The sequence below is a fragment of the Heteronotia binoei genome, chromosome 17, assembly GCF_032191835.1.
Source record: "Heteronotia binoei isolate CCM8104 ecotype False Entrance Well chromosome 17, APGP_CSIRO_Hbin_v1, whole genome shotgun sequence".
Lineage (NCBI taxonomy): Eukaryota > Metazoa > Chordata > Lepidosauria > Squamata > Gekkonidae > Heteronotia > Heteronotia binoei.
Genome location: NC_083239.1, coordinates 38,547,287 through 38,571,422, shown reverse-complemented (window position 1 = coordinate 38,571,422; position 24,136 = coordinate 38,547,287). Strand labels below are relative to the sequence as shown.

General features: G+C 51.2%; 1 protein-coding gene across 1 annotated transcript in view; it reads right to left on the bottom strand.

Moving 5' to 3' along the window:
* Positions 1 to 10,805, bottom strand: part of VSIG10L (V-set and immunoglobulin domain containing 10 like) — a 39,392-nt gene extending 28,587 nt beyond the window's left edge. Inside the window, exon 1 of the mRNA XM_060258526.1 lies at positions 10,572 to 10,805. Within this exon, the coding sequence (XP_060114509.1) occupies positions 10,572 to 10,641 (70 nt within the window). The 5' untranslated portion in view covers positions 10,642 to 10,805. The remainder of the gene's footprint in view (positions 1 to 10,571) is intronic.
* Positions 10,806 to 24,136: the final 13,331 nt, after the last annotated feature.

Below are 24,136 nucleotides of genomic sequence, written 5' to 3'. Positions count from 1 at the left end.
AATTGGTAACGAACAAAAAATATAATCAGACCCTGTGGAAGTCCTTCCTCTCCCTCAACCTTGCCCTTTCCATAAGGTTGCCACCCTCCAGGTGGCACCAGGAGAAGATCTCATGCTATTATGACTGGATCTCCAGACTGCAGAGCTCTGTTCCCCTGGATAAAATGGCTGGTGTGGAGGGTGGACTCGAAGGAATTCTACTCTGCTAAGGTCCCTCCCCTCCCCAAACCCCGCCTTCCCCAGGCTCCACCCACAAGATCGTTTGCAACTCAGGGCTGGCACTCCAGGCCTGTAGTTACAGTGGGGCCCAGGGAGGGACAGGCCCGGGGCCTTTTTAAAGCAGGAATGCATAGGGACGCAGTTTCGGCTGGCTTGGTGTCAGGGGGTGGGGGGTAATATGCAAATGAGTTCCTGCTGGGCTTTTTCTACAAAAAAAGCCCTGGCCAGGCCACTCCATTCAACACCCCGCCCTTCCATCTATATGGCCCCTCCATTGGAGGGCCTCCAATTTGTCCCCTTTGCTCACCGCCATTCGCCACTGCTCTGAACAAGTGCAGCATTGGTACTGTAGGGGCTTCAGACTGGCACGGAGTGGTGGTGGGGAGAAGTCTATTTGTGGCCAGCTGGGAGGTTTAATGAGTTAGACAAGTGCGGGGGCGGGCTGTAGCTTTACTTGAGAAGCAGAGAAAATGTGTAGGGCCAAACCGGGTGGTCCCCTTCCCCACCCCCCAAAACAAAAAATGCTGTTGAGGGCCCCACCAAATCCTGGCTGCGGCCCTGTGGCAGCCCCACCTCTCCAGCTGCAAGCCCCCAAATCTCCAGAAATTTCTCAGATTTGAAGGTACCAGGGAACTAGCTTTGCCTATGATGCAAGCATTTGGCCCATTGTCCTTTCAGATCTCAGATTTTGAAGGCATCCGTAGTGCTTCAGCAACCTGCAAAACGTGTTTTGACAAGAAAAATAATGATAGCAAAGTGTGAGGGGAAAGCCCCTCCCCATCCTTCCTCAACGGATGCCTCTCTCTCTCTCATCTTCATCCTCTTAAAAATCTATTGTCATGCGTCAGCCTCAGATTCTAATTAGCTCTAATTAATGTTATATAGCGACGAACAATAATACTAAAACGCGCTCCCAAAGCTTGCTAACAGCTGTTTTAAATTTGCATGCATTTCAATAAATTAGACGTCTCTTAAATTATTTAACTTTATAAGGGGAAGGTTTGCCGGAACGGCGTCTTGCCTGGATGGGGCAGAGGCGCCCCGCCCACCTTTGGTATCCTGTTCAGCGTTGCACTCCTTTTGCACATCTGGGCAGAAATTTGCTAGTCCCTTTTAAAAGGGAAGGTGCGCGGCTTTGGGATTTCAAGAGTCATGGACAGACTTTTTCCTCCCCTTGCACACAGCAGCTTTGTTCAGCCGCATCCTGACAAAAATCTCCAACCTGCCGCTTTTGGCCTAGAAGTCGTGCCAGGAATGCCGCTAGGCCTTTATAATTCCTGTATTGGCCCCCTTCCCTGCCTGCTTTCACCCCTCTTGTGGTTCTTTGGTCTTCTTCTCTCGGCGGTTATCAGAGCCCGCACAGAAAGAGCACTCAGGGGCTGAATCCAGGGCAAAAGATCTGGCTGGGAGAAATCGACAAAGCTCCGAAACCAGCTCTGACTAGAGCTAAATTGGGAACAAAGGTGTCTCTCCTGACATCCCGCAGTCCCCCCTCCACGACCCTCGCCTACATTTGCCAGGCTTCTGAAGGCCAATTTGAAGAGAAGTCATTGGAAGGAATGTTTCCTAGGCTATAGAATTCATGAAAGAAGCGGTGAAATATTCATGCAGCCGCTCAATGATGTGGGTATGTTAGTAATGTGTGGAATTGGATATATATTTTTACAGGGCTGCTGATTCCACGCTAGGGTATTCCTGGCAATTTTGGTTGGCTGGATTGCTTGTGGCTGACGGCGGCTATTATAAGACCAGGTAGGATTGCCAGGTCCAATTCAAGAAATATCTGGGGACTTTGGGGTGGAGACAGGAGACTTTGGGGGTGGAGCCAGGAGCAAGGCTGTGACAAGCACAACTGAACTCCAAAGGGAGTTCTGGCCATCACCTTTCAAGCGACTGCATATCTTTTAAATGCCTTCTCTCCGTTGGAAATAATAGATAGGGGCACCTTCTTTCGGGGCTCATAGAATTGGACCCCTGGTCCAATCTTTTTGAAACTTGGGGGGTGTTTTGAGGAGAGACGCCGGATGCTATGCAGAAAATATGGTGCCTCCACCTCAAAAAACAGCCCCCCCCCCAGACACCCACAGATCAATTCTCCATTATACCCTTTGGGAATCGGTCTTCATAGGATATAATGGAGTGCCCAGCAGACATTTCCTCCCCACCACTTTCTGATGACCCTGAAGTGGGGGGAGGGCCTCCAAACCGGGGGATCCCCTTCCCCCACCTGGGGATTGGCAACCCTAGGACCAGGGCAGACAGATGACCCTGGCCATCTGGACTCCCCAGGGTGGGCAAGTGTCGTTTTATTTCATTCATTTCTACCCCACCTTTCTCCCCAATGGGGGCTCTAAGCAGCTCAAATCATTCTCCTCTCCTCCACTTTATCCTCACAACAGCCTTGGGGGGTCGGCCGGTCAGTGAAGAGTGACTAGCCCAAGTGACTGGCAAGGTTGCACGCTCAAGGTTGGAAAATTCCTGGAGATTTGGAGCTGAAACCTGAGAGGAGAGTGGTGCTTGGGAAGGGAACTCAGGAGTCATAGAGTCCAATCTCCAAAGCAGCCATTTTCTCCAGGGGAGCTGTAGTCTAGAAATCAGTTGTAATTCTGGGAGATCTTAAGCCACCGCCATGAGGTTGGCAGCCAGTGTGCAAGCCAGTGTGCTGCAGCGGTTAAGAGCAGCAGATTTAATCTGCAGAACCAGGTTTGATTTTTTTTCCCCCTCCTAAGGCAGCTGGGTGACTTTTCGGTCACAGTTCTCTCAGAGCTCTCTCAGCCCCACCTTCTCACAGGGTATCTGTTGTGGGGAGAAGAAGGGAGGGTGATTGTAAGCCACTCTGAGGCTCCTTTGGGTAGTGAAAAGCGGGATATAAAACCAGTTCTTCTCTTTGGTATAGTCTGGTATAGTGGTTAAGTGCCCGGAGTCTTATCTGGAAGAACCAGGTTTGATTCCCCACTCCTTCACTTGCAGCTGCTGGAATAGCCTTGGGTCAGCCATAGCTCTCACAGGGCTGTGCTTGAAAGAGTAGCTTGTGAGAGCTCTCTCAGCCCCACCCACCTCACAGGATGTCTGTTGTGGGGGAGGAAGGGAAAGGAGATTGTCAGCAGTGTTTCCTCTAACCTGAGTTAGCATGACCTAGCTCACAGATTTTTAGCCTCCAGCTCACACATTTTTGTCTTAGCTCAGAAGGATGACCCCAGAGCACAATAATTTATGCAGTAGCTCACACCTTTAATACTCACAAAGTAGAATTTTTGCTCACAAGACTTTGCAGCTTAGAGGGAACATTGATTGTAAGCCTCTTTGACACTCAGAGTGTTGGGCGGGGTGTAAATCCAATACATCATCATCATCATCATCTGGCTGCAACTATTTCTCCTCCTCCCCTGTCCACCATCTCATTTTGCTCTAGTTTGACTTCTGCCTCTTCCTGGCCTAGGGAAGTGAGGAGCGATTCCAAAAGGGCACCACACATGCATGTGAATCACACACTATGCAGTGCTTTCTGAAGGGCTCTTCACCATCCCATTTCTCAGGCAGCTGTTAACAATAGGGGGGAGGGAGAGAGTATTGTCCCTTGAGGCAGTTGTCTTACACAGTAAAGCCATCTCTGGATGTTCTGCCCCGATGAAGTACTGTCTCCTCCTTGAACCATCTACCAGTTATTAAATTAGAGGGTGATGCGCCAGCTGGTAATGGAAATGGGTTGTGTATTTTGCCGGAACTCCTGTAACATCTTGCCAGTACTTGAAATTCAGTGACAAATGCGGTTGACCCATTTTTTTTTCCTGGAAACACAGACTCTTTTTCCAAAACACATTGGCCTGACTGGGCCAGCTTTCACCAGCCGTGTCAACGCCCAGTGTCCAGCACCCCCTCTGTATCAATGCACAAGACAGCCATGTTTTCTCTTCACAATATTTTCATTGCCTTGATTCCATCTCCCTCATAAACAGCATATTGCAGGCCTACACCAGTGTCCTTTGACTTGCCCACAACCGGACTGAGAATAAAATTCACACACCACTTGGGCGCTTGTTTTTGTGAAGTACACAATGCCAGGCAACCTACTCAGGGAGTCTGAAGGTGACAGTATGAGTCACCCTCCCCTCATTTGGATTTGATAACATTATATATGAGGGAGCGCGCCACCACCCATCTCAATATTCTAGCCTCCGTTTCCTTCCGCAAATCCCTTTATTGTCTGTCAACACCACTGAGGAGAGGCTACGCACCTCCGATTTATTTTCCCAGTTCTAATCCTGACCCTTCCTTTCCATCTCCGGCTCTTTGAAACCATCCATATAACAAAACCCCCAAGCTGGCAGGGCCCGCAGGTCTGAAGCCCTTGTAAATTAAAAGCCGAACAACAGCATCGGCCGCGCGCCAGGGGCTGCATTAGCGGGAGCTGAACGAGGAGAGCCGGGAGGCAGCAGGGGAGGCCGACAAGGGAAGATGGATGAAAATTGGCTCAGTGGGAGCCCAGCAGCCACCACAGCCTGTAATGGATGGGCCGGCTCCCTGCAGGGAAAGAGAGTGGGGCACGGATGGGAGAAGGTCATAAATCTAACAGGAGGGGGTTTGTGGGGTGGGCATCCCAGTTGCTATCTTCTGGGCCCAACTTTGAGAAGACAACAGCAGGAGACGGAAGCAAGGTGGCCATCTTCCCTCCCGCCACCCTGCGCTTTTTGCAGATGTGTCCTGAGGAAGGTATCTACAGAGGAAGCTGCTCTTTTTTTTTCTAGAATTGACTGGATTTCTTGCCTGCTGTGGAGCTGTCGAAAGTGCTGAGGCGGTGTCTGTTGCTCAAATGGCAACTGTGGACTGGCCAAATGAAAGGAAGGGAGTGGAAAAGCAGGCATATCCACCCCCTCCCCCCACTGTTGATGTAATTGTTTGCTGTTTTTAACACAACTTTTGATGGGATAGTTTAGTGGAGGAGCCCCCAGGTGGGGCCTGGAGATCTCCTGCTTTTATGGCTGATCTCCAGCTGGCAGAGATCAGATCTCCAGGTCAGAGAGCCTCCAGGAGAGCCAGTTTGGTGTAGTGGTTAAGTGCGCGGAATCTTATCTGGGAGAACCAGGTTTGATTTCCCACTCCTCAACTTGCAGCCGCTGAAATGGCCTTGGGTCAGCCATAGCTCTGGCAGAGGTTGTCCTTGAAAGGGCAGTTTCTGTGAGAGCTCTCTCAGCCCCACCTACCTCTCAGGTTTCTGTTGTGGGGAGGTAAAGGAGATTGTGACCTCTCTGAGATTCAGAGTACAAGGTGGGATATAAATCCATATCTTCTTCATCTCCTGAAGAAAATGGCTGCTTTGGACCTGGCAACCCTAGTCGCCTAGTCTGCCAACAACTTTCCTGGCACCTGCCAAGTGTTTTTGGTAAATAAGTAGGGTAAGGTTGCCAAGTCCAGTTCAAGAAATATCTGGGGACTTTGGGGGTGGAGCCAGGAGAAAGGTTGTGATAAGCATAAGTGAACCCCAAAGGGAGTTCTAGCCATCACATTTAAAGGGACCACACATATTTTAAATGCCTTCCCTCTATAGGAAATAGAGCACCTTCTTTTGGGGCTCATAGAATTGGACCATCTGGTCCAATCATTTTGAAACTTGGAGGGTGTTTTGAGGAGGCATTGGATGCTATGCTGAATATTTGGTGCTTCTACCTCAAAACACAACAACCCCCCCCCCCGAGCCCCAGATACCCACAGATCAATTCCCCATTATACCCTATGGGAATCAGTCTCCATAGAGAATAATGGAGTGCCCAGCAGACACCCCCCCCACACACACTTTCTGATGACCCTGAAGCGAGGCAAGGGCCTCCAAACGGGGGGATCCCCTGCCCCCACCTGGGGATTGGCAACCCTAAAATAGGGGCCGGTAAGAATTCTGCCCAGCAGGGCTTCTGGTGGTCTACCATAGACCTGACTGGCTTTGTAGAGTCACAAAAACACTGCTTCGGCAGCAGCTGCCCCCACAACACAAAAATCTTCACCGCGAGACTGTGTGTATGCAAGAAAATATTTTCAAATAATATGGTCATTCGGAAAGGCATCTTGTTAAACAGCTTCTGCCTGAAACGTTGACAAGTTACTATAAGAATGATATATGACCTCACTCCGTCCTGGACATTTTGTGGCTAACTCTGCCTCTTCTGGCAGCCATTTTGTGGTTGAGCCCACCACTCTGTTTCAGAATTACAAATGTCTGCTGACTCAAAATATTGAGGACTTTTGGTTTAGTGTTTACATTGAGATGAACCCACCTGCAGGACGAATCTCCAAGGAAGGCCCCCAACTAAATATTATAATTACACTGGAGGTCATGGAAGCAGACGAATAGTAGGGAATAAAGAGAAAGAAGGTAGACTAAAAGCTTGTGTGCTCCAATTTGGAGGCATGGGTTGAAAAGAGGACTTCTATGGGATATCCAAGGCTTTTCTTCTAGCAGGAACTCCTTTGTATATTAGTCTACACCCCCTGATGGAGCCAATCCTCCAAGAGCTTACAGGGCTCTTCTTACAGGGCCTACTGTAAGCTCTTAGAGGATTGGCTACATCAGGGGGTGTAGTCTAATATGCAAAGGAGTTCCTGCTACAAAAAAACCCCAAAAGCCCTGGAGATATCCACCACAGACTTAAATTGGGGACAAAATGGTATAAGGTGCAAGTGGCCTCCACAAAGAATTTGGGTTAGATGCAGCCCTGTAGCTAAGAGTCACAGAGGGAAGGGGCCACAGGGGGCGTTGTAGGAGGGGGGCCATCGGTGTGAGATGCAAGGAGCTGGAGTGACTGTGGGCTACTCCTCTCCCTCCCCTCTCCAGTGTGATTTAAATTGCTTGTAAGCTCCAATTCCCCTTCTACCTTTCCTGGAGCTCAGCCTGCAGTGATCAACTTCCAATTCCAAAGTTCAAAAGAAGGCTGATTTATATCTCTGCGCGTCTTCCCCATTTCCCTGCCTTCCTGTGCCCTTCCCCAACCTACAGGTTTTCATGGCTTGTACACGCTGGCTGGGGGAGATATGTCCTGGCCGTTCTTCTCCCTCCCTTCCCACCCCAAAAGGACAACAGCTGCCCTTGCATCCTGTGCAATCTAGGGGCCTCTCCTCCCATCCGCCCAAGAACTTACCGTTCAGGCTCATGGCGGTGGAAAACAAGGCAGCACATGGAGCCCCCAGCTCTTCAGGGCTGGACTAAGGGCTGCCCACCTACCCACCCAACTTTCGGAATCTGCCTACCCACCCAACTCTGCTGAGTGCTCCAGGAGAGAGCTTGTTGGTGCTGCTACCTGCTTCATGTGCCGAGGGGATCGGGGTGAGGGGTGCCCAGGGGGTAGGGTTGCCAAGTCCAATTCAAGAAATATCTGGGGATTTTGGGGGTGGAGCCAGGAGACTTTGGGGCGGAGCCAAAAGCAAGGGTGTAACAAGCATAATTGAACTCCAAGGGAGTTCTGGTCATCACATTTAAAGGGAATGCACAACTTTTTAAATGCCTTCCTTCCATAGGAAACAATGAAGGATAGGGGCACCTTCTTTTGGGGCTCATAGAATTGGACCCCCTGGTCCAATCTTTTTGAAACTTGGGAGGTATTTTGGGGAGAGGCACTAGATGCTATACTGAAAATTTGGTGCCTTTATCTCAAAAAACCAGGGTCCCCCAGAGCCCCCGATACCCGCGGATCAATTCCCCATCATTCCCTACGGGAATTGTTCATGGAGGTGCATGATGGCTCTGGGGGCGGGGCTTCCCCTGCCGGCCAGCTGGCTGGGGGAGGGGGAAAGCCTGTAAAACCGGGGGATCCCCCTCTGGGACCTGGGGATTGGGAAGCCTACCAGGGGGAGGGGGGAGCCAAGGCTTGGGGAGGGGGCTCGTAAAATCCACAAAGAGGCTGGACCCTGCGGGCCGCATGGGGCACTACGGGCCTGGCTAGATGTGCACTCGTGTGCAAGCCCAGCTTGGGTTGAGATCAGAGCAGATGAGGACAAAGAACAACTCCCCCATCCCCTGTGTTCCTGGTCTGAAATGGAATCAGCAACCCACTATTTGCCATTGCAGAAACTTAAATGTCGTTATCAGCACCTGCATGTTTCCCCAACAGCCAAATATAGGATACTTGGAGCTGTTTGGGGTTGGAAAAACAATTCAGGTGAGGAAAGCTGAACACCCTTTTCCTCAGTAATCTTCACAAAGGTTCTGTCTATTCTTCTATTACATGTGTTACATTATCGGTACAGTGGTTAGATTATCATATTAAACCTAAGGTGATATGGGTTCAAATTCTTAGCCACTACACTACTTGGGTGACTCTGAGCCAGTTGTATTTTCTCTCTTTCTCACACACACACACACACACTGCCTAACCTACCTCACAGGATTGTTGTGAGGATAAAATGGAGCAATTTGTACACTTCCCTGAGCTTGTTGGAGGAAGAATAATCTATAAAAAATTAAACGCTTAAAAAAAAATGAAAACCCTGAAACTGAGAAATGCAGAAGGTGAATCCTAAGGCACATGAAACTCAGGCTCATTTCAGATAAGGCATTCAACCAGATGCTACAATGGATTGGAGAAATTCATATACCCAGTTTCTCATCAAAATCACCAGAATGCCACCAGCGAGGATACCTCATAAACTAAGCATTGTGAGGTATGGATACCTTCATGGGCTATTTTTGTAGCAGAAACTCCTTTGCATATTAGGCCACACACCCCTGAGGTAGCCAATCCTCCTGGAGCTTACAGTAGGTCCTTTACTAAGAGCCCTGTAAACTCTTGGAGGATTGGCTACATCAGGAGAGTGTGGTCTAATATGCAAGGGAGCTCCTGCTACAAAAAACGCCCTGGATGCCTTTGAAAGAAAACAAATAGACCCTGCTGAGTTCTGAAGAATGGTATGGACTGACCCATTCCTCTGAGCACTGGATAGAGTGTTGGGCATGGTCCAGAGAGACCAAGGTTCAAATCCTGCTCAGTCATAAAGCAAATCTCTCTCTAACTTCCCTCAGTTACGGACAAGATAAAAATCTGATAACATCATGGACTTGCCATGACCTTGGGAGAAGAGCAGGAGTCAACTGTGAAAAACATCCCCTCCACAAGCACATAGGCTTCAAAAACCAATCTAAGTTGATGGGGAAACTCCTTGAAGTTAGATGAAGAGGGCTATAGAGTGATCAGCCGCATCACACAGATCTGCATCCTTTAAATCCAGCGTTTCTTAATTAGGGGAGAGGGGACAAAAACATCAGAGACGTAATTATGAAGTTGAAAGTCAGCAAGATGTTTCTTTCCCCCAAACTCAGTTGTTTCCTCAAAGAAGGTTATTAACAGATACGCTTTTCAAGGCTGCCAGCGTACCGTCTCTGGGTGCTAATGGGAGTCGCCACCTCCCTTTCGGACTGTTGCCAACTACATGGACAGAAAAGTACCCTCCAAAATCAGGTTAGCAACTCCAGTTTGGGAAATCCCTGTAGATTTGGAGGCTGAACTTGCAGAGGGTGGGGTTTGGGGAGGGTCCAGTGCCACAGAATCCACCTTCCACAGAAGCCATTTTCTCCAGGGGAACTGGAGACTGTGATTCCAGGAGATGTCCAAGCGCCACCTGAAGGTTGGCAACCTGTCTCAAAAAATATGTTTTCCCAGATCTGACTGGGAGAACAAGGATCCAGTGTTTCCAATTCTGGAGCACAAGACTTATGATTGACCCCCCCCACACACACACACACACAAACACAACACCGTCCACTACTAAAGCTTTGTAAATCTTTAGCGGGTTGCTGTCTCTCTCAGTCAAATCTACCTCACAGGATTGTTGTGAGCATAAAATGAAGGGCAGGAGAAACAAAGTACGTCAAGCTGAGCATCATGGAAAGAGGGCGGCGGTGAGGGGTGGGGGGGAACTGTCTTAAATAAATGTTTTCGTTGTCTGCCAGCAGCTGCTAAAATAGAGGCTGAAGCCGCAACATGGGACACGTTTGGCTTAAAGTTTACTTGTTCGGATATGACCAACAGGCCTCACTTCTTCCGACACTGAAGGAAAAGGCAGCACCAAAATAAAATTCTCCTTTTCTTCTCAGTTCAATAAAGGTTTGAAGCCAATCCTGCTTGGAACTTGGACTCTGCGAGCAAAAAGGCCAACCATACCCTTTCTGTTATTTACACTCCTTATGGGGTATCAGAAGTAAATAAATTTGTGTCTTTCTATCCTTGGTCAGTGCCTCTAGATTCCGTTCTCCTCTCCCCCCACCCCGCCCAACACACATGCTAATCCGCCAAATTTCCCCAGGTATCCAAAAGACAGAGCTGGATCACCAGGAAAGGAAAGGAAAACCTGGAGGGAGGTCTCAGACTCACCTAGCAGTGCCAACAGCCAGCCAGCAAAAATGGCAGAGAAACAGGTGCCCCAATGCCAGCAGCGAGCCATGCCCGGCTGGCGCAACTGGGGTGGAGTGAAGGGCCCAAAGCTCTAGGGCTCTCGGTGGAGTGCCATGGGGAAAGGAAAGCTGTTTTACTCTGGCCGGAAGGCAGGTGCAGACAGGTAGCGGAAGGAGCCTGAGAGGCCCGGGGCGGAGATATGATCCTCCCCCAGGGAACAATGAAGACAGGAGCTCTTAGTTATTTGAGTTATGCAGCAGGAAAACCTGTTGGTCTATTTGAGGAGGGGAGGAGCGTCACTGCAAGAGACAGATTCAGAAACTGGCCTTTACAAGGTATTGCAACGGAGGTATGAAGTGGTTTGGGGGCAGGGCACCAACCAGCGGAGGAAGGGAGAATGTGACAAGTGACATTCATGGCTTGGGACAATGCTTCCTGAATTTCTGGGAAACCTGTAGGTTAAAACCATAGGCTCATTTCATTCTGCCCACCAAAAAGTATATTTTTACCATCTGTAACAGCATAAACGAACCACCCTTGGTATAGAGTTCACCCTCCGTGTCTCTGCGTGAGTCACTGCTCTGGATGTGCCCCCTTTGGAAATCTGCTCCCCCATCAGTTTCAAGAGCGCACAAAGGATCCAAACTGGATCTGACGTAGTGGTGTAACCAAATGGTCTGTTTTTGATGAGACAGCAAGACCAAACTAGTGAATCAGAGATATGACAGCAACCTCTTCTAGGTTGTGATTGTGGGGGGGGGGTGTTTTCCACAGCAGTAGCCAGCAGGCCCTGACCTGCATAGCCCAGGCTAACCTGATTTTATCATATCTCAGCTGCTAAGCAGGGTCGACCCTGGTTACTACTTAGATGGGAGACCACAATGGAAGTCCAGGGTTGCTACGCAGAGGTAGACAATGGCAAACTACCTCTGTTCACTTTTTTGCCTTGAAAACCTTTCTGGGTTGCCAAAAATCAGCTGGGCCTTAACAGAGCTTTCCACACTCAGCCCTGCCAGCCTGTTTTAGCGAAGTCTAATTAGCTCCTTAATGACAAACAGTGTTCCCTCTAAGCTGAGTTAGGGTGAGGTAGCTCACAGTTTTTTTAGCCTCTGGCTCACACATTTTTGTCTTAGCTCAGGAAGGATGATTCCAAAGCACAATAATTGATGCAGTAACTCATGACTTTAATGCCAGTAGCTCACAAAGTAGAATTTTTGCTCGCAGGACTCTGCAGCTTTGAAGGAACATTGATGAGGAACCAGGTTTTTTTCTGGCATTTGTTCTAAGGAAGGACAGAAAAGAAAAGGAAGCACTCGTTCTGTGAACGGAGGTAACCCTCTCCACTCAGACATCCCCCCCCCCCCCGGCCTCTTTGGGCTTGCTTTGCTTCAGACACATTTCGATCTCTTCCTCTTCCACCCTGGACAGGTTTTTTTTAAAACTACAAACCCACCTGCACCGTCAAGATCCCACATTGGCCCTGTCCACACTAGGCTTTAATCTGGGTTCAACCCTGTCCCTGAACTGAGCTAGGGCTCTCAGGTCTGTGTAGGGTTGCCAATCCCCAGGTGGGGGCAGGGGATCCCCCGGTTTGGAGACCCTCCCCCCGCTTTGGAGTCGTCAGAATGTGGGGGGAGGGGAGGGAAATGTCTGCTGGGAACTCTATTATTCCCTATGGAGATTTATTCCCATAGAAAATCATGGAGAATTGATCTGCATGTATCTGGGGCTCTGGGGGGACTGTTTTTTTGGGTAGAGGCACCAGATTTTCAGTATAGCATCTAGTGCCTCTCCCCAAAATACCCCCAAGTTTCAAAAAGATTGGACCAGGGGGTCCAATTCTATGAGCCCCAAAAGAAGGTGCCCCTATCCTTCATTATTTCCTATGGAAGGGAGGAATTGAAAAGGTGTGCCGTCCGTTTAAATGTGATGGCCAGAACTCCCTTTGGAGTTCAATTATGCTTGTCACAGCCTTGATCTTGGCTCCACCCCCAAAGTCCCCAGATATTTCTTGAATTGGGCTTGGCATCCCTAGGTCTGTGTTGGAAAATACCTGGAGACTTTGGGGGTGGATCCGAGAGAGGGCGGGGTTTGGCTAAGGGAAGGGCCTCAGCAGGGGTGGAATTCTAGCAGGAGCTCCTTTGTATATTAGGCCACACACCCCTGATGTAGCCAATTCTCTATGGCCGTTTTCCCACTTATCATACCCCGGAGCGACGTCCCTCTTCACCGCACTGCGTCTGCGCGGATTTCACACAAACTGCTGCGCAGCACCAGGAAGAGCCGCGTAGTCCCGGGGCTTTTGCGTCGCAAATGTAAACCTGCTTTTCGGCGGTTTACATTTGCGACGCAAAAGCCCCGGACTACGCGGCTCTTCCTGGTGCTGCGCAGCAGTTTGTGCGAAATCCGCGCAGACGTAGCGCGGTGAAGAGGGACGTCGCTCCGGGGTAAGGTAAGTGGGAAAACGGCCCAAGAGTTTACAAGGCTCTTTTTTGTAAGCTCCAGGATTGGCTTCATCAGGGGTGTGCAGCGCTGCCAAGCCCCAGGTCCGGGCGGGGAATCCCCCACCAGGGAGGTTCCCATCCCGTTGTCCCACATTGGGCTGGCAGGGGTAACCTTTCTCTACATCGCTGACACAAGGATGTCACTCAGAAGTGATGTCATCAAAATGGCGGCGCCCTGTGCGGGGTCGCTCTAGGCATTTCCAGGAAAATGCTATGGTTTTCCCAGACGCTGTAGCCATTTGGGAGGGACTACTCTGTGGTACACCACTTCTTCCAGAGCCCCAGATACCTGCAGATCAATTCTCCATTATACCCTATGGGGATTGGTCTCCATAGGGAATAATGGAGTGCCCAACAGACATTTCCCTCCCACTCCACTTTCTGATGACCCTGAAGTGGAGGAAGGGCCTCCAAACCGAGGGATCCCCTGCCCCCACCTGGGGATTGGCAGGCATGAAGTGTGGAATTAGGGTTGCCAAGTCCAATTCAAGAAATATCTGGGGACTTTGGGGGCGGGGCCAGGAGACATTAGGGGTGGAGCCAAGATCAAGGCTGTGACAAGCATAATTGAACTCCAAAGGGAATTCTGGCCATCACATTTAAAGGGACGGCACACCTTTTCAATTCCTTCCTTCCATAGGAAATAATGAGGGACAGGGGCACCTTCTTTTGGGGCTCATAGAATTGGACCTCCTGGTCCAATCTTTTTGAAACGTGGGTATTTTGGGGAGAGGCACTAGATGTTATACTGAAAATTTGGTGTCTCTACCCCAAAAAACAGCCCCCCCAGAGCCCCGGATACCTGTGGATCAATTCTCCATGATTTTCTAAGGGAATAAATCTCCATAGGGAATAATAGAGTTCCCAGCAGACATTTCCCTCCCCTCCCCTCGCTTTCTGACGACCCTGAAGTGGGGGGAGGGTCTCCAAACCGGGGGATCCCCTGCCCCCACCTGGGGATTGGCAACCCTATGTGGAAAGGTATAAATTTCTTCAAAGACACCATGCCTCGAAATGGGGGAGGCTCCGTCCTAGCCCCAGTCACACCCTAAAAGCAGAGGCGGCTGGCTTGCCCTCCATTTGCCTGAATTTCAAGAGCAAATGTTTTGGCCCTCAGTTTTAAATTTGCATATAAAAGGCAAATGTCAGGTCAGCTGAACTGTCCACCTTCCGACTTTCAAAACTTAGAATATGTAAACTGCATTTCTTTTTTAAACAGAGAACAAAACAGCAATAGTATAGCTGTAAACAGCTTTGACATCAGTGTCCTCGGCTGGCCTGATCTTTTCAAAGCCAGTCTGGTGCAGTGGTTAAGTGTGCGGACTCTTCTCTGGGAGAACCGGGTTTGATTCCCCACTCCTCCACTTGCACCTGCTGGAATGGCCTTGGGTCAGCCATAGCTCTGGCAGAGGTTGTCCTTGAAAGGGCAGCTGCCGTGAGAGCCCTCTCCAGCCCCACCCACCTCACAGGGTGTCTGTTGTGTGGGGAGAAGATATAGGAGATTGTAAACTGCTCTGGGTCTTTGATTCAGAGAGAAGGGCGGGGTATAAATCTGCAGTCTTCTTCCTTCTTCTTCTCAAATGTGGGAAGCTAAGCAGGGTCGGCCCTGGTTAGTATTTGGGTGGGAGATTACCAGAAGAGTCTACACCAGAGCTTTTTTTTGTAGCAGGAAGGGCTGTTTTTTTGAGCAGGAATGCGCAGGAACGCAGTTCCAGCTGGCTTAGTGTTGGGGTTTGTGGACTAATATGCAAATAAGTTGCTACTGGGCATTTTCTACTAAAAAAAGCCCTGTGTGAAACAATGGTGATGTCAGGGGGTGTGGCTAATACACCAATGATTTCCTGCTTGGCTTTTTCTACCCAAAAAGCCCTGGTAGCAGGAACTCCTTTGCATATTAGGCCACACACCCTGATGTAGCCAATCCTCCTGCAGCTTACAGTAGGCCCTATACTAAGAGCCCTGTAAGCTCCTGGAGGATTGGCTACATCAGTGGGGTGTGTGGCCTAATTTGCAAAGGAGTTCCTGCTACAAAAATAGCTCAGAGGCAGGCAATGGCAAACTGCCTCTGAACGTCTCTTGCCTTGAATGGGTCACCACAAGTCAGTTATGACTTGATGGGCACTTTTAATCTATAATGGTTTTAACTGATTTATTTAATTTAATTTATAAATTGTAATTTAATTGTATTTTAACTGTATTTTATTGTAGTAACTGTATTTTATTTTAATCATGGTATATACCATGTCCTGTGAGCCTCCCTGAGCCTGCCTTGGGGGGGCAGGGCGGGATATAAAATAAAATTTATTATTATTATTATTATTTTCATGATCACCGTAGCTATAAACGGTATTTGAAAAACATCAACCAAGTTTCTAGTCCTCATGCTTGCAAAGATAGCATGGAATCACAGAGTTGGAAGGGATCTCCAGGGTCATCTAGTCCAACCACTCGCACAATGCAAGAAATTCACAAATACCTCCCCACCACACACACCCCGTGACCCCTGCTCTACACCCAGAAAATGGCAAAACCTCCAGGATCCCTGGCAAAACTTCAAGAAAACTGCTTCCTGACCCCGAAGTGGCAATCAGCACTTCCCTGTAGAGGCTATGAGAATTATGCACTGGTGCAGCCCTTCCTGTCCTCCTTCTCATGATCTGCCTAAGTTCACAGAACCAGCATTCCTGTCAGATGGCCATCGAGCCTCTGTTTAAAAACCTCCAAGGAAGGGGAGCCCACCACCTCCCAAGGAAGCCTGTTTCACTGAGGAACCGCTCTTGACTGCCAGGAAGTTCTTCCTAATGTTGAGCCAGAAACTCTTCTGCTTTAATTTCAACCTCTTCAGGTCCAAAGCTTAAAAGTGTGCCAGTGTCATGGCGGCAGAAAGTGCAAAACACCAAGCCATGCAGAACTATGCAAATGTGCATAATTTACACTGAATTTACTTTTTTTTTTTGGCTGGAATTGTTTCAGCACGGGCAGGCTGAGCCCTGACCTACTTTGTAACGCGACTGTGAGGGTGAAGCCAAAAAACCCTCCCCAAATGCTATAAGAAAAAGAAATGATAAGAAAGAGCTGGTTCCGGAGGTAAAAGCAGCAGGTTCAGGAAGCGATTCTCCTCAGGCCCCTGTGGGAAGACGGCTTTTCCCCCTCCCAGGTGGGCAAAACAAGCTGGTGTTGCTAGAGGTAGCCCCCCAAAAAAGAAAGAGAAAGAAATGTTTTGCAGGAGGGAAAGTGCTGCCAGCATTCAAAGGCCTGCCTGCTTGGAACAAGCTCTCTGGAAAGGAAGAACAGGAGGAAAATAGCTGACCCAGATCTAACTTTGGAGTGCGGCCAGAGTCCACCCGTAAAAGGGTGGAACAAGTACCGAGCCTCCCCTTTTGAGGGATAAGGGCTTGCCCCCCCAGTCGAAAGAAGAGACAGACACATGTGTTGGGTTATAACCGGGCCGCTTTATTAAATCAATTAACCTGTAAACTCGGCAGGGATAATGCCTGACAGAACAAGCCCTGGGGTCACCCCTTGACCCCGCCTTGTCCTAAGGGCGAGCACCCCTGCCCCCAGCACAAACCCGCCGTAATTCGGGTTGTAACTGAGCGGCCAGGCCCCCAGCCATTCTTCACCTGGGCCAGCATCGATCCCCATGGAAAGATCCGCCCAGGTGAGGCTACCCGTGGTCTGCATTTCCCGCACTGAGCCGTTTAGCCCATCTGCGGTTCATACAAACCACCAGCACCACTGGTGCTAGGCCATAGGGTCTCCCCTGCAAAATCCTGTGGCCAAAACATCCCCCAGCCACCGCCAATGCCAAGCCTCTGCTTAGGCATTAGCGCCCCACCGGACGGCCCAGAGCCGACCGCAAACCCTGCCGAATTTCCTCCAAAAAGGCCCGGTTGCCCAACTCCGACAGGTGGACACCATCCGGCCTATACAGGTCAGCTTGATCTACCCGTATGGCCGGATGAGGCAAAAACAAACCCAAGCCGCCCTCCATGGCTACCTGAAGAGCCCTATTAACCTTGCGCCTCGCGCGCTCAACCCCCCCAGGTGAAAGGGCATACCTCCACACCCTGCGTGGCAGAATAGCTGACCACACTAAAAGCACCCCCGGCCATCTCCGTCTAATCTCACGGAGATCAGCCAGGGCCTGCTGCGAGAGCGCCTTCCCTCGCAACAGCCCCAGGTCGTTCCCGCCCAAATGAACGACAAGTATGTGTGGAGGCCTGCCAGCCCTTTCCCTGAACAATAGGGGCATGATTCCGGGCCAACGTAGGCCCCGCCGTCCCAGCCACTCCACGACGGCCCAAGCACTGAGCCCAAGCTGGGTACCAACTGAAGACCGCCGAGCTTGATGGGCAGCCCAGAATACCATGCTGTGCCCACAGATGAGAATACGCCGTCTCTCACCCCGAGCCACAGCACCTGAAAAGACAGAATAGTGTTAAACGAATGAATCAAAACCCGTAGCGCCCAAATTCAATGACCACTACTAGGCCACCCATGGGCGCCCTTCAGGCCAACAACGGGCGCACATACGTCTTAAATGCCGCCGACCGCCATCTCCCAATCCTCCGAATGGTGGTTGGCGTGTAACCCATTGAAGCAGCTGTGGAGGCTGCTCCAATGCGGAACGAATGTGTGCCAAATTTGACCCCCTTCAAGCCGATGGCACTCAACGCTCGACACGTCACAGCCCAAAACTGAAACTTGGTGAGAGGGGACCCATCCTCGTGCCGGAAAAAGGGGCCCTCCACACAGCCCCGTAGCTGAATGTAGTGTGTAACTGCCTGCACCGGACATAACTCCGGTACCTCACACTTACCAATTGTTATGATGGACCCCCGCTGCCTCTGGTCAGTCTTGGACCGCCGAAGCGTCAAAATGATCTGCCCCTGAACCAATTTGACATCCCCGGCTTGCAGCGCCCTGCGCGACGTATCGGTCTTGGCTTGCAAAACTAACTCACTAATGCGCAACGCGCCAAAAAACGCCAACAATGATGCCGCGTGAAACAACGCAGCCTCAAAAGGAGAGGAACAAATAACAGGCCAGCACCCAAACAACCCCTTCAAAACAGCAGGGGAAATGGGCTGCCGATTATCAAAACGTGGGCCACGCTCCCTGGCCCACCCCTCCAACATCTTCCTAATACGGAAGTCTGACGTATTATCCACAAACCCTTGGGCTTTACTCAAAAAGGCCAAAGCAGCCAGTTGGCCCCTAATAGTCCTAAGCCCCAAACCCCTTTCCTTCTGGGAAACGCTGAATTGCATAATGTGGGCCGTGGGAATCGGCCAGCAATCCGGCAAATCAGCGGCCCTCCTGAACTCCCAGAATTGGCAAGCCGCTCTATTATATGCCCTTCTGGTGCTCGGCGCTAATGCCAACTGAATGGCCCTACCGGCTTCGGCTTCCCAAGCTGCCATAGGTCCCATGGCATCCGTGCCGGCCGCGGGTCCGCTTCTGGGGCGAGCTGCCGAAAACGCTCCATCTGTTGGCGAGATAGAGCGTCCGCCACCCCATTGCAGACACCGGGTACATGCCTTGCCGTGAACAAAGTGTTCAACTGAAGGCAACGTAGCGTAAAGGCCCTCACCAAATTCATCACCACTTTGGATTTCGAGGTCAAGGAGTTGATAACATGTACAACCGCCATGTTATCACACCAGAAGAGCACAGAATGGTTGGCGAGCTGCTCACCCCATAGCCAAACCGCGACAAGGATAGGGAAAAACTCCAAAAATGTCAAGTCCCTAATGAGCTCGCTATCCAACCATTCCGCCGGCCACTGCTCCGCACACCAGTGCCCTCTGAAATAGACTCCAAACCCAGTGGACCCTGAGGCGTCGGAGGAGATCTGAAGCTCGGCTTCGATCTTCAAATCCTCCCTCCAAAAGGAAACGCCATTGAATTCATCCAGAAACCTGACCCATACCTCCAGGTCCGCCCGCATGCCGGCAGAAATGCGAACCCTATGGTGGGGGGAGCGCAACTGGCACATAGCGTCACAAAGACGCCTCAAGAAGGCCCTGCCTGGTGCCACAACTTTGCAAGCAAAGTTGAGGTGACCAACCAACTGTTGCAGGTCCAACAACGAAACCTTGCGCCTAGCCATCAGTGTAGCCAACCTAGCCTTGAGGTCGGTTACCTTCGCCTCTGGCAGTCGAGAAGACTGGTTGAGCGTATCCAGCTCGATACCCAGAAAGGTAAGCACCTCACAAGGCCCTTCCGTCTTCTCGTGTGCCAGGGGCACCCCCAGCTCATCGGCCAGCCCCTGGAAGGCACATAGCAACCTGCCACACTGCCCAGTACCCGGAGGACCCACGAAAAGGTAGTCATCAAGGTAATGCGCAGTGGCCGAACACCCAGTCCTGTCCCGCAAGGCCCACTCCAAGAAGGAACTAAATCGCTCAAATGCAGCGCATGATATAGAGCACCCCATGGGAAGGGCACGATCCATATAAAATCTGCCCTCAAAACAAAATCCCAGGAGCTCAAAATCATCGGGGTGGACTGGCAAGAGGCGAAATGCCGACTTAATGTCGCATTTCGCCATCTCCGCCCCCACCCCACAACCGCGCACAACCTTGACCGCCTGGTCAAAGGAAGTGTACCTAACCGAACATAGCTCCTGTGGAATAGCGTCGTTAACCGACGCCCCTTTGGGGTAGGACAAATGGTGTATGAGCCGGTACTCCCCGGGTGCTTTCTTCGGCACCACTCCCAAAGGGGAAACCCTCAACGCCGGGACAGGCGGAGCGTCGAAAGGGCCAAGGACTCTGCCCTCTTCGCACTCCTTGCCGATCTTAGCTCGAACAATATGCTCGAGACCAATTACAGACCTAAGGTTGGACGCCAAATAAGGGGCCCTAGGCCCCTGAAATGGGATCCTAAAACCAAATGCAAACCCGTCGCTCAAATATTGCCCGTCGGCCTTACGTGGGTACCTCCTCAAAAGATTATTGAGTACCCTCAGCTGAATGGGGCTGGGACCCTTTACCAGGAGGCTGCTGCCCTGTACTGCCTCCGCCGGGACGCTTGCCCCCTCCCCTAGGCTTTGCTCTGCTGCATGCGGACATAGCATGCGGCCCGCTACAGAGCGGGCACTCATGTTTGAACCTACAAGGCTTCCTAGGGCACGCTCCTTTGGAAGCGAACTCCCAACAAAGCATCCGGGTTTGAACCGGCTGGCCCGCCGCTGGGCGGGCCCCTGTAATCTGCAGCTGCTTGTGAACCAAATGTCCGCTGTCGGACCTGTCCCCTGTATTCGGCTTGGCCGGCGACATCAGCTGCAACCAGAGCTGTTGGCTAACTTGATCCCAAGGCAACCCTGGATTGACCGCCGCCCTCATTCGGAAAGCTTCATCATATTGCAGCCATGCTGCACCTACGAAGTCCGAATAAGCCCTGTACACTATATCCATGTATTGAAACAGGGCGGCGGCCCTTGCCGGCTGAGCCCGGGCGATGACACCCGCATAAATTAGAAACCCCGGCAACCAGTTTGCCCAGGTTCTATCCACCTTCCTGCGCTTAAGTTTTTCTTTCTCCTTTTCGTCGAGCTCATCCTTGCTTTTCTTTTCGAGCTCACGATACAGGAGGCTAAACACATCAACGAACTCTCCACGCAAAATTTTGTCACGCGTGGCGGTCGTTAGGTGATCTCCCAACGGCAACGAAGTATCGCCAAATGGGAGCGCATGGCATGGAATGCTAGAGTAAGGAACGGGGGGGTAAAACCACCCCCCGCCTGGCCCCCTGGGCCACAACCCTTGCCACTGCGTATATTGCTGCCCACCCCATGGCAAAACCCCTGACATAGGTGCCACCGTCGCAGCCGCAGAGGTAGATGGGGTAGCCTGCTGGGCTGGTGTCTGCGGACCCGATCCGCTTAAACTAGCAGCCCCTAAACCCTGCCCCTGCACCACAGGACTCTGCAGGGGCCAGGCCCAAGGTGACCCCGAATCCCAAGGAACGGTGGGTGCCCCAGGTTGCCCTCCGCCCCAAACCCTGCTCCCCATCACTGGAGGGAGGGGTGGCGTCTGCACTGGTCCCCATGGCCAATGTGGTGTCTGGTGCAAAAAACACTTACCAGCCTCCAAAGAAGGACCCGGACCATCCGGAGTGCGGGGCAAGCCGTCCCCCGAGCCGCCGCCAATCAACTGCTCCCCCGACGGTCCCTCACCAGGATCCTCCTCTTCATCTAACTGCTGCGCAGGATCAGGTGCTGCCGTTCCGCCCTGCAACGCAGACAAACGGGCCAGCATCTCTGCCTCAAACATGGGTCGCTTTGACCGCTCCGAAGCGCGGCGGCGACCCTGCCAAATCGGGGCCCCTGCAGCAACCCTCTGCTGCTCCAAAGCCTCAAGCTGCTGGATAATGGCCAATCTAACCCGCTCCCCTGAAATCTGCCCCACATCAGGCTCAGGTTGCCCACCCCGGCCCCTGGGCGGGCGAGCCGGTTGTTTGCCCTTAGGCTTCCCCGAACCCTTTTTAGACACCATGTTAGCCAACTGATACGGCTAACTACAAGGCCAGACAAAGATGGGAGCAAACACGAATATCAGACCCCCAAAATTAATCTTCGCACTTGCAGCTGCTAAAATAAACTCCCAGGCAATGCCCTTCAGCGCTGCCACTAACTGCCAACTATGACAAACCCCAAAAAGACAGCCACCCTCGCCCGTCACTCCGATGCGCCCTAAAATGGCCGCCCCAAGAAGAAGTCTGCCCAGCCCTAAAATGGCCGCCCAGCAACAAGCAATCTCCCCAGCGCACGAGGCTCCACCAAAATGGCCGCCGCGCGCGCTCCGTGGAGCACGAAGCTCTGGACCCCAGGCCTACAGCCCGCCCAAAATCAGCCGCCGCTCGCGCTAAAATGAAGTAGCCGCCGCACGCGCTGAAGGGGCCAAAGTAGAGAGGGGGGGCGGGCAAAGAGATGTACACCCCTGCACTATGCACTCGCCCTAAAATGGCCGCCGCGCGCGTCTCGTGCAGAGCACGAGGCTCACCAGGGGCCTAGAGCCGCCCCAACCGCACAGCCGCCGCTCGCGCCGCGGGCTTCACTGACAGCTGCCCTATAACATGCTGCGGCCCGACTGCAAATCACCGCCTCTAAACACTCCCCAGCGAGCCCGTGTAAGCAATCAGCCTCCCCCCGTAGCCAAACCGCGAAGCCCGTCTCCTCTAAACAGGCACGATCCACCGCCGACGGAGCTGCTCTGCTTCCGTGCCGCTCTGACGACCCAACGACGTCTCCCCGCTCCAAGGCCTCAGCCACCACCAGGCAACGACCCAGGCTCTCCCTCAGAGAGCCAGCGAAGACGACGAACACTCTGGGCGGAGCCAGGGCTTATAAAGCCCTGACCACGCCCACCCCCTATAGGACAGCTCAAGAAGCCAGGCTGTTCCTCGCTTCTTCCGGGGGGGCAAAGACGGCCCCCAGCTTAATCGCGGGCGAAGCCGGCGCAGCTGGGAAGGTGCCGAGCCTTCTCATAAATGCTTCTGTTTCCATGTGAACCACTTAAGCGGTAAATATTTAAAGTGGGGCCAAGGCTTATGGGCTTTCCTCTCTCTCTCCAGAGACCCCTCCCTACAGATAAACACCACCACACATTCCTGCACGCCGTGTAGGCTGGCAACACCAAAAGTTGCCCACAGGAAAATCTCCATACCTAGCTTCTCTGTAGCCGCTACCAATCGCGTTTCCTTTGGTAACTCAAATGTAGAATAGGAAATGTAGTTCTTTGATGCCAGCTTAAAATGGCAACCCTAAAAGGTGGTGACAGAAGAAAACCCTAAGGTTCCGTGATAACCAGCCTCCAAAGATGCAATAAGACAACTATTCAAATTTACAAGACAAACTTGTATAATATTTAAAACACTCTCAGACAACCCACCTTATAAACATACCCTGATATACAGAACACCTACAGTGAAAACAAAGGAAGGACGTAGTCTTTGAAAGTTCATAACAAACAGTCCCATGTAGACGATAATAAGTCCTTCCACATTCAAAGGAATCCTCGGTCCAGTTGCTCCTGAGGAGACCCCGTAGTGTATCTGAATGGCTTCAATTAGGGTTGCCAAGCTGAAGTCAGAAAATATCTGGGGACTTTGGGGGTGGAGCCAGGAGACTCTGGGGCGGAGCCAGACTTTCCCATTTCTAAAATAAATGCATAAAAACACAGTAGTGCAGTTCACCTGAATAGTCATTTCCTCATCCCCCAATAGCTGCAATTCTAGTAAATGAAAGTGTAAACACACAAAAAGCAGCCAAAATGCACAGAGTTTGCAAGCTCACATTTTTGTGATCTCCCTGGAGCTTTACTCACAGGAACTGCTGTTCTTCAGGCTAACACAGGCAAATAAAAAGAAAGGTGGAGTTTTCCTCCATCCCATAAACAGGCTCCTATACAAAGACTCTGAAAACAATGCAAAACAAGCACGGACAGACACACACTATTACTGCCTCCCCTACAAAGACTTCTGAAAAGTACTCTCTCTCTCTCTCTCACTGGGTCTGGTTCCTCTACGACGACATCTGAAAATTACAGGGGCTATGCTACTCTCCCTCATTCACATACACTCTTACTTGCTCTGAAACGAAAGCAAAATAAATGGAGTGATTGTTTCCCAGAGGCTGCTGCTGACCCTTCCGCATGAACTACTTCCTGCTCCCTGCTCAACTTTAAAGGCACGCGCGCGCACACACACACATTTTAAAACTGGACTCGTTTCTAAACCTGCGGGAGATCAAGAGGTACTGGTAGCTGTGGGGGCAGGGCTCCCCCCCCCATTCAGCTGTTTGAGGGGGGGGAAGCCTGTAAAACTGGGGGATCCTCCGCTGGGACCTGGGGATTGGGAAGCCTAGTTTCAATTCCAAATGTATAAAGTCCACAGCATCACACAGCGACGAGGTAGTGCTTTATATTCCCTCGTTTCACTAGCTTTGACCAGCTTTCAACAACTTTATCAGAGCATGGCAAGATTTCAGTTCTTTGCACACGGTGAAGTTACAATTTTCCAAAAGTCCAGGTG